Source organism: Pelodiscus sinensis, unplaced genomic scaffold, assembly GCF_049634645.1.
Source record: "Pelodiscus sinensis isolate JC-2024 unplaced genomic scaffold, ASM4963464v1 ctg115, whole genome shotgun sequence".
In the NCBI taxonomy this organism is placed as follows: domain Eukaryota; kingdom Metazoa; phylum Chordata; order Testudines; family Trionychidae; genus Pelodiscus; species Pelodiscus sinensis.
Window position 1 is genome coordinate 17,364 of NW_027465943.1, and position 10,137 is coordinate 27,500.

The 10,137-nt window shown below is 69.2% G+C and overlaps 1 protein-coding gene across 1 annotated transcript in view; it reads left to right on the forward strand.

The window, feature by feature from the left end:
- The first annotated feature begins 626 nt into the window (after positions 1–626).
- Positions 627–10,137, forward strand: part of COL11A2 (collagen type XI alpha 2 chain) — a 102,059-nt gene continuing 92,548 nt past the window's right edge. Inside the window, 1 exon segment of the mRNA XM_075917109.1 lies at positions 627–878. Coding sequence (XP_075773224.1) covers positions 812–878 — 67 coding nt within the window. The 5' untranslated portion in view covers positions 627–811.

Below are 10,137 nucleotides of genomic sequence, written 5' to 3' on the forward strand. Positions count from 1 at the left end.
AAGAGGGAGCAGGGGGGCGGGCTGGGGGTGCCGGGGCAGGGGGCCGGGCAGGGGGGCGGCTGGGGGTGCCAAGGCAGGGGGCGGGCCGGGAGGAGGGAGCAGGGGGGCGGGCTGGGGGTGCCGGGGCAGGGGGTTGGGCCGGGGGGAAGCAGGGGGCGGGCTGGGGGTGCCGGGGCAGGGGGCCGGGCCGGGAGGAGGGAGCAGGGGGGCGGGCCGGGAAGAGGGAGCAGGGGGGCGGGCTGGGGGTGCCGGGGCAGGGGGCCGGGCAGGGGGGTGGCTGGGGGTGCCGAGGCAGGGGGCGGGCCGGGAGGAGGGAGCAGGGGGGCGGGCTGGGGGTGCCGGGGCAGGGGGTTGGGCCGGGGGGAAGCAGGGGGCGGGCTGGGGGTGCCGGGCAGGGGGGCGGGCCGGGAGGAGAGAGCAGGGGGGCGGCTGAGGGTGCCGGGGCAGGGGGCCGGGCCGGGAGGAGGGAGCAGGGGGGCGGGCTGGGGGTGCCGGGGCAGGGGGCCGGGCCGGGAAGAGGGAGCAGGGGGGCGGGCCGGGGGGGCCGGGCCGGGAGGAGAGAGCAGGGGGGCGGGCCGGGGGGGCTGGGGGTGCCGGGCAGGGGGCCGGGCCGGGGGGAGGGAGCAGGGGGGCGGGCCGGGGGGGCTGGGGGGTGCCGGGCAGGGGGGCGGGCCGGGGGGGGGAGCGTGCCGGGCTGGGACGGGGCCGGGAGCCGGGCACTCGCATTCGGAGCCGGGGCTGGACACGGGGCAGCCGAAGCCTCGAGCCGCTGGGACCCGTCGCCTCGCGCCCCGCGGAGCCCCCCTCGGCCATGGCCCGCGCCCCCGGGCTGCTGCCCCTGCTCCTGCTGCTGCTGCCCGCTCTGCGCGCCCGGGCAGGTAGGGGGCTGGGCACGGGAGAGGGGCTCCTGGGGGGGGGCCCACGGGGAGCGGTGTGTGGGGCGTGAGGGGCACACGGGGAGGGGTGTGTGGCACGGGGGCGCACGGGGGACAGTGTGTGGGGCACGGGGGGCGCACGGGGGGACAGTGTGTGGGGCACGGGGGGCACACGGGGAGGGGTGTGTGGCACGGGGGGCCCACGGGGAGCGGTTGTGTGGGGCGTGAGGGGCACACGGGGAGGGGTGTGTGGCACGGGGGCGCACGGGGGACAGTGTGTGGGGCACGGGGGGGCGCACGGGGGACAGTGTGTGGGGCACGGGGGGCACACGGGGAGGGGTGTGTGGCACGGGGGCGCACGGGGGACAGTGTGTGGGGCACGGGGGGCACACGGGGAGGGGTGTGGGGGCACGGGGGCGCACGGGGGACAGTGTGTGGGGCACGGGGGGCACACGGGGAGGGGTGTGTGGCACGGGGGCGCACGGGGGACAGTGTGTGGGGCACGGGGGTGCACGGGGGACAGTGTGTGGGTCACGGGGGGCGGCACGGGGGACAGTGTGTGGGTCAAGGAGGGGCACGGAGGGCACCCGGGGAGATGTGTGTGGGGCACGGGGGGCACACGGGGGGACAGTGTGTGGAGCACGGGGGGCGAACGGGGGACAGTGTGTGGGTCAAGGGGGGGCACGGGGGGCACACGGGGAGGTGTGTGTGGGGCACGGGGGGGCGCACAGGGGACAGTGTGTGGGGCACGGGGGGCGCACGGGGGACAGTGTGTGTGGGGCACGAGGGGTACACGGGGGACAGTGTGTGGGGCACGGGGGGCACACGGGGGCTGTGTGTGGGGCACGGGGGGCACACGGGGGACAGTGTGTGGGGCACGGAGGGCACACGGGGGGGCTGTGTGGAACCAGAACTGGGACCCATCAGTGCCCTGCTCTGTATCTGGGGGGCAAAGGGGCGGTGGCTCTGGGCGGGGTCTGGGTTTGCCAACGCTGCCTCGGGGCGGGTGCCCAGTGTCGGGAGTGGCAGGGGGGGCACTGCCAGCAGGAAGCTGGGGGCTGGGGGTTCCAGCCAGGGTGATGTGGCAGGTGCTGGCAGATCCCAGGACGGGGGCCCAGGGAGCGGGGGGTTAAAAGTGCGGGAGGGTCGGGAATTCAGGGGTCTGGGACAGCTGGAGTTTGGGGGTGACAAGAACTGGAGGAAGAGTGTGGGGGGCAGGGCAGGAATTCAGAAGGTGCGGGGGAGGGGCAGGAATTCTTGGGGTGCCACCTGCTCCCCCCAATGAGGCCATGCCCATCAATGCAGCTCTCAGACTCCTTCCCTTTTCCTTGCGCCCCAACTTTCAACCCTTCGGGCAGCAGCGCATTGTGGGGGTTCCTCTGACACTGCGGTGCCGCTGGTATTGGTCTGAGCTGGGACCCCCAGAACATCCTCCATAACCATGTGGCTGGCACCCCCAGTGCCCATGTGACTGATGCCCCCAGAACCCCAGTGCCCGCGTGGCCGGCGCCCCAGAGCCCCAGTGCCCGCGTGGCCGGCGCCCCAGAGCCCCAGTGTCCATGTGGCCGGCGCCCCAGAGCCCCAGTGCCCGCGTGGCCGGCGCCCCAGAGCCCCAGTGTCCATGTGGCCGGCACCCCAGAGCCCCAGTGCCCGCGTGGCCGGCGCCCCAGAGCCCCAGTGCCTGCGTGGCTGGCGCCCCAGAGCCCCAGTGCCCGCGTGGCCGGCGCCCCAGAGCCCCAGTGCCTGCGTGGCTGGCGCCCCAGAGCCCCAGTGCCCGCGTGGCTGGCGCCCCAGAGCCCCAGTGTCCATCTGGCCGGCGCCCCAGAGCCCCAGTGCCTGCGTGGCCGGCACCCCAGAGCCCCAGTGCCCGCGTGGCCGGCGCCCCAGAGCCCCAGTGCCTGCGTGGCTGGCGCCCCAGAGCCCCAGTGTCCATCTGGCCGGCGCCCCAGAGCCCCAGTGCCCGCGTGGCCGGTGTCCCAGAGCCCCAGTGTCCATCTGGCCGGCGCCCCAGAGCCCCAGTGCCCGCGTGGCCGGTGCCCCAGAGCCCCAGTGCCCGCGTGGCCGGCGCCCCAGAGCCCCAGTGTCCATGTGGCCGGCGCCCCAGAGCCCCAGTGCCCGCGTGGCCGGTGCCCCAGAGCCCCAGTGCCTGCGTGGCTGGCGCCCCAGAGCCCCAGTGTCCATGTGGCCGGCGCCCCAGAGCCCCAGTGTCCATGTGGCCGGCGCCCCAGAGCCCCAGTGCCTGCGTGGCCGGCACCCCAGAGCCCCAGTGCCCGCGTGGCCGGCGCCCCAGAGCCCCAGTGCCTGCGTGGCTGGCGCCCCAGAGCCCCAGTGTCCATCTGGCCGGCGCCCCCAGAGCCCCAGTGCCCGCGTGGCCGGTGTCCCAGAGCCCCAGTGTCCATCTGGCCGGCGCCCCAGAGCCCCAGTGCCCGCGTGGCCGGTGCCCCAGAGCCCCAGTGTCCATCTGGCCGGCGCCCCAGAGCCCCAGTGCCCGCGTGGCCGGCGCCCCAGAGCCCCAGTGTCCATGTGGCCGGCGCCCCAGAGCCCCAGTGCCCGCGTGGCCGGTGCCCCAGAGCCCCAGTGCCCACGTGGCCGGCGCCCCAGAGCCCCAGTGTCCATGTGGCCAGCGCCCCAGAGCCCCAGTGTCCATGTGGCCAGCGCCCCAGAGCCCCAGTGCCCGCGTGGCCGGTGTCCCAGAGCCCCAGTGCCCGCGTGGCCGGTGTCCCAGAGCCCCAGTGTCCATCTGGCCGGCGCCCCCAGAGCCCCAGTGCCCGCGTGGCCGGCGCCCCAGAGCCCCAGTGTCCATGTGGCCAGCGCCCCAGAGCCCCAGTGCCCGCGTGGCCGGTGTCCCAGAGCCCCAGTGTCCGCGTGGCCGGTGTCCCAGAGCCCCAGTGTCCATCTGGCCGGCGCCCCCAGAGCCCCAGTGCCCGCGTGGCCGGCGCCCCAGAGCCCCAGTGCCCGCGTGGCCGGTGCCCCAGAGCCCCAGTGCCCGCGTGGCCGGCGCCCCAGAGCCCCAGTGTCCATGTGGCCAGCGCCCCAGAGCCCCAGTGTCCATGTGGCCAGCGCCCCAGAGCCCCAGTGCCCGCGTGGCCAGCGCCCCAGAGCCCCAGTGTCCATGTGGCCGGCGCCCCAGAGGCCCCAGTGTCCATGTGGCCAGCGCCCCAGAGCCCCAGTGTCCATGTGGCCAGCGCCCCAGAGCCCCAGTGCCCGCGTGGCCGGCGCCCCAGAGCCCCAGTGCCCGCGTGGCTGGCGCCCCAGAGCCCCAGTGTCCATGTGGCCAGCGCCCCAGAGCCCCAGTGCCCGCGTGGCCGGCGCCCCAGAGCCCCAGTGTCCATGTGGCCGGTGCCCCAGAGCCCCAGTGCCCGCGTGGCCGGTGCCCCAGAGCCCCAGTGCCCGCGTGGCTGGCGCCCCAGAGCCCCAGTGCCCGCGTGGCCGGTGTCCCAGAGCCCCAGTGCCCGCGTGGCCGGTGCCCCAGAGCCCCAGTGCCCGCGTGGCTGGCGCCCCAGAGCCCCAGTGCCCGCGTGGCCGGTGCCCCAGAGCCCCAGTGCCCGCGTGGCCGGTGCTCCAGAGCCCCAGTGCCCGCGTGGCCGGTGCTCCAGAGCCCCAGTGCCCGCGTGGCCGGTGCCCCAGAGCCCCAGTGCCCGCGTGGCTGGCGCCCGGCCGGCGCACAGAGGCCCTTTGTGCAGGAACAGAGCCGGAGTGTGCCTGGCCGGCGCAGGGTTTATTTATCTTTGGGCTGCGGCTTCCCCAGACCCCCTGGGCGGCCCGGCCCTGCCTGTGCGGAGCTGGGGCTGCCGGCTGGTCCGGGATTTAAAACCTTGGGGGAGCCAGTGAAGGGCCCCACTGTGGCCCCCACCCGAGTCCCTCGACTGCTCAGCCCCTGCCCCCATTTCCCCCCTTACCCCTCCATTCGCCCCCCCAGTCCTTGCCCCAGCTCTCCACAGCCCCTCTTCTCCGTCACGGGCCGGGGCTGGGGGTCTGCCAGGCTGGGCTGGGCTGGGCTGGGGTTTGCACCTGGTCACTCTGCTCCGGCCCTGTGGGGTGTGTGTTGTACAGTTGTGTCTCCCCGCAGGGTGTGCAGTCAGCTGAATGTCCCCCCCCCCCGTATGTAGGGGTGTGTGTTGTACAGTTGTGTCTCCCCGCAGGGTGTGCAGTCAGCTGAATGTCCCCCCCCCGTATGTAGGGGTGTGTGTTGTACAGTTGTGTCTCCCAGCAGGGTGTGCAGTCAGCTGAATGTCCCCCCCGTATGTAGGGGTGTGTGGGTACAGTTGTGTCTCCCCGCAGGGTGTGCAGTCAGCTGAATGTCCCCCCCCCGTATGTAGGGGTGTGTGTTGTACAGTTGTGTCTCCCCGCAGGGTGTGCAGTCAGCTGAATGTCCCCCCCCCTTATGTAGGGGTGTGTGTTGTACAGTTGTGTCTCCCCGCAGGGTGTGCAGTCAGCTGAATGTCCCCCCCCGCGTATGTAGGGGTGTGTGTGGGTACAGTTGTGTCTCCCCGCAGGGTGTGCAGTCAGTTGAATGTCCCCCCCGTATGTAGGGGTGTGTGTTGTACAGTTGTGTCTCCCCGCAGGGTGTGCAGTCAGCTGAATGTCCCCCCCGTATGTAGGGGTGTGTGTTGTACAGTTGTGTCTCCCCGCAGGGTGTGCAGTCAGCTGAATGTCCCCCCCGTATGTAGGGGTGTGTGTTGTACAGTTGTGTCTCCCCGCAGGGTGTGCAGTCAGCTGAATGTCCCCCCCGTATGTAGGGGTGTGTGTTGTACAGTTGTGTCTCCCCGCAGGGTGTGCAGTCAGCTGAATGTCCCCCCCCGTATGTAGGGGTGTGTGTTGTACAGTTGTGTCTCCCCGCAGGGTGTGCAGTCAGCTGAATGTCCCCCCCCCGTATGTAGGGGTGTGTGGGTACAGTTGTGTCTCCCCGCAGGGTGTGCAGTCAGCTGAATGTCCCCCCCCCCGTATGTAGGGGTGTGTGGGTACAGTTGTGTCTCCCAGCAGGGTGTGCAGTCAGTTGAATGTCCCCCCCCCCGTATGTAGGGGTGTGTGTTGTACAGTTGTGTCTCCCCGCAGGGTGTGCAGTCAGCTGAATGTCCCCCCCCCCCGCGTATGTAGGGGTGTGTGTGGGTACAGTTGTGTCTCCCCGCAGGGTGTGCAGTCAGCTGAATGTCCCCCCCCGTATGTAGGGGTGTGTGTTGTACAGTTGTGTCTCCCAGCAGGGTGTGCAGTCAGCTGAATGTCCCCCCCCCCGTATGTAGGGGTGTGTGTTGTACAGTTGTGTCTCCCAGCAGGGTGTGCAGTCAGCTGAATGTCCCCCCCCCCCCCGTATGTAGGGGTGTGTGTTGTACAGTTGTGTCTCCCAGCAGGGTGTGCAGTCAGCTGAATGTCCCCCCCCGTATGTAGGGGTGTGTGTTGTACAGTTGTGTGTCTCCCAGCAGGGTGTGCAGTCAGCTGAATGTCCCCCCCCGTATGTAGGGGTGTGTGTTGTACAGTTGTGTCTCCCAGCAGGGTGTGCAGTCAGCTGAATGTCCCCCCCCCCGTATGTAGGGGTGTGTGTTTGTACAGTTGTGTCTCCCAGCAGGGTGTGCAGTCAGCTGAATGTCCCCCCCCGTATGTAGGGGTGTGTGTTGTACAGTTGTGTCTCCCAGCAGGGTGTGCAGTCAGCTGAATGTCCCCCCCCGTATGTAGGGGTGTGTGTTGTACAGTTGTGTCTCCCAGCAGGGTGTGCAGTCAGCTGAATGTCCCCCCCCCCGTATGTAGGGGTGTGTGTTGTACAGTTGTGTCTCCCAGCAGGGTGTGCAGTCAGCTGAATGTCCCCCCCCATATGTAGGGGTGTGTGTTGTACAGTTGTGTCTCCCAGCAGGGTGTGCAGTCAGCTGAATGTCCCCCCCCCCCGTATGTAGGGGTGTGTGTGTTGTACAGTTGTGTCACCCAGCAGGGTGTGCAGTCAGCTGAATGTCCCCCCCCCCGTATGTAGGGGTGTGTGTTGTACAGTTGTGTCTCCCCGCAGGGTGTGCAGTCAGCTGAATGTCCCCCCCCCCCCGTATGTAGGGGTGTGTGTTGTACAGTTGTGTCTCCCAGCAGGGTGTGCAGTCAGCTGAATGTCCCCCCCGTATGTAGGGGTGTGTGTGAGTACAGTTGTGTCTCCCAGCAGGGTGTGCAGTCAGCTGAATGTCCCCCCCCCCGTATGTAGGGGTGTGTGGGTACAGTTGTGTCTCCCAGCAGGGTGTGCAGTCAGCTGAATGTTCCCCCCCCCCGTATGTAGGGGTGTGTGGGTACAGTTGTGTTCCTGTGAGTCTCCCACACCAAGGCGTGCACACACGTGTATAGTTGTGTCTTCCTTCGGGGGGTGGGGAGGTCCTCCTGGCGTGTGTCGTGTCTCCTCTTGGGGTGTGTAGGGGCATTGCTGGTGTGAGTGTGTAGTTGTGTGTCCCTGTGCCCGTTGTGTAGGTGCGTTCTCTCACACACCGGTTTGTGGGCCATTTTAATCTTCCTCCAGCACCTAAACCGTGTTACTAGGGTGTGTGTGGTGGGGGGGCTTGGGGTTCCTGGCTTTGCCCCCCCAGGGTTGGATGCTGCAGGGAGCCATTCAAGGGGGGATGGGGCAGGGAGGGGGAGACCCTGGGGACAGATGGGGGAGCAACAACTGGCTTGGGGGGCTCATGTGGGGCTGGCTAGGGGAGGGGCAGATATGGGGCCTGTAGTGAGGGATCTCACCCCCCAGCCCTAAGGGGGGCTGTAAGGAGGGACCCCCCCACAGGTCTAAACTTTCCCTCTTGGAAACATTTTTTCCTTTTGTGGTCCCCCCCCCCCCCCGTCTCTCCTGCCCTGCAAAGGGGCTTTTCACAGGCTGGAGGGGGCGGGGGGGTCGGAGGATGGCAGCAGGGTGGGGGATGTGGGAGGTGTGAGGGGGTGAGGACAGCAGGGCGAGGGGGGAGGGGAGGGGAAGGGTGGGGAGAGGCTCGGTGGGGCAGGGGCCAGGATGGGGAAGGAGGGGGTAGTGGTGTGGGGCACGAGGCAAACCGGGTGTGGTTGGGGTAGCGCCCCCCAGCCCCAGTGTTCGGGCCCCTCCCCTCCTGCTTTTTGTGTCTCCTTCCCTGCTTGTTCTGCATCCCCCCTCCCCCCTCTCCCCCCCTCTCCCCTCCCCTCCCCCCCTCGGACGCCGTCGGGTTTCCGGGCGGAGAACATCCTTGGGCCAGCCCAGCATAGACCCTGCGGAGTCTGGCCTCACCGGCTGCGCCCCCCCCGGCAGCTGGGGCAGGTCTGGCTGGGGCTGACGGGGGCGGGGGGTCTGGCAGGGGCACATCCGAGGGGGGGTATTTGCAGCAGCTTCAGCCCCTCCCCCCCGATTGGGGCAGCCCCACTATCAGTGCGTTATCTCTGGGTACCAGGAGGCAGGATGGGTAATTCCACCCGTCCGTCCGTCCGTCCGTCCATCCAGCCATCGCCGCACTGCACTCAGCCTGTGTCCGTCTGTCTGTCCTCACCCGTCCGTCCGTCCATCCAGCCACCGCCACACTGCACTCAGCCTGTGTCCGTCTGTCTGTCCCCACCCGTCCGTCCGTCCATCCAGCCATCGCCGCACTGCACTCAGCCTGTGTCCGTCTGTCTGTCCTCACCCGTCCGTCCGTCCATCCAGCCACCGCCGCACTGCACTCAGCCTGTGTCCGTCTGTCTGTCCTCACCCGTCCGTCCGTCCATCCAGCCACCGCCGCACTGCACTCAGCCTGTGTCCGTCTGTCTGTCCCCACCCGTCCGTCCGTCCATCCAGCCACCGCCGCACTGCACTCAGCCTGTGTCCGTCTGTCTGTCCCTCCATCCAGCCATTGCCGCACTGCACTCAGCCTGTGTCCCTCTGTCTGTCCCTCCATCCAGCCACCGCCACACTGCACTCAGCCTGTGTCCGTCTGTCTGTCCCTCCATCCAGCCATCGCCGCACTGCACTCAGCCTGTGTCCGTCTGTCTGTCCCCACCCGTCCATCCGTCCATCCAGCCATCGCCGCACTGCACTCAGCCGGTGTCCCTCTGTCTGTCCCTCCATCCAGCCACCGCCACACTGCACTCAGCCTGTGTCCGTCTGTCTGTCCCTCCATCCAGCCACCGCCACACTGCACTCAGCCTGTGTCCGTCTGTCTGTCCCTCCATCCAGCCACCGCCACACTGCACTCAGCCGGTGTCCCTCTGTCTGTCCCTCCATCCAGCCATCGCCGCACTGCACTCAGCCTGTGTCCGTCTGTCTGTCCCTCCATCCAGCCACCGCCACACTGCACTCAGCCTGTGTCCGTCTGTCTGTCCTCACCCGTCCGTCCGTCCATCCAGCCATCGCCGCACTGCACTCAGCCTGTGTCCCTCTGTCTGTCCCTCCATCCAGCCACCGCCACACTGCACTCAGCCGGTGTCCCTCTGTCTGTCCCTCCATCCAGCCATCGCCGCACTGCACTCAGCCTGTGTCCCTCTGTCTGTCCCTCCATCCAGCCACCGCCACACTGCACTCAGCCTGTGTCCGTCTGTCTGTCCTCACCCGTCCGTCCGTCCATCCAGCCACCGCCACACTGCACTCAGCCTGTGTCCCTCTGTCTGTCCCTCCATCCAGCCACCGCCACACTGCACTCAGCCTGTGTCCGTCTGTCTGTCCTCACCCGTCCGTCCGTCCATCCAGCCACCGCCGCACTGCACTCAGCCTGTGTCCGTCTGTCTGTCCCCACCCGTCCGTCCGTCCGTCCATCCAGCCACCGCCACACTGCACTCAGCCGGTGTCCCTCTGTCTGTCCCCACCCGTCCGTCCGTCCATCCAGCCATCGCCGCACTGCACTCAGCCTGTGTCCATCTGTCTGTCCTCACCCGTCCGTCCGTCCATCCAGCCACCACCACACTGCACTCAGCCTGTGTCCCTCTGTCTGTCCCTCCATCCAGCCACCGCCACACTGCACTCAGCCTGTGTCCGTCTGTCTGTCCTCACCCGTCCGTCCGTCCATCCAGCCACCGCCGCACTGCACTCAGCCTGTGTCCGTCTGTCTGTCCCCACCCGTCCGTCCGTCCGTCCATCCAGCCACCGCCACACTGCACTCAGCCGGTGTCCCTCTGTCTGTCCCCACCCGTCCGTCCGTCCATCCAGCCATCGCCGCACTGCACTCAGCCTGTGTCCGTCTGTCTGTCCTCACCCGTCCGTCCGTCCATCCAGCCACCGCCACACTGCACTCAGCCTGTGTCCCTCTGTCTGTCCCTCCATCCAGCCACCGCCACACTGCACTCAGCCTGTGTCCGTCTGTCTGTCCTCACC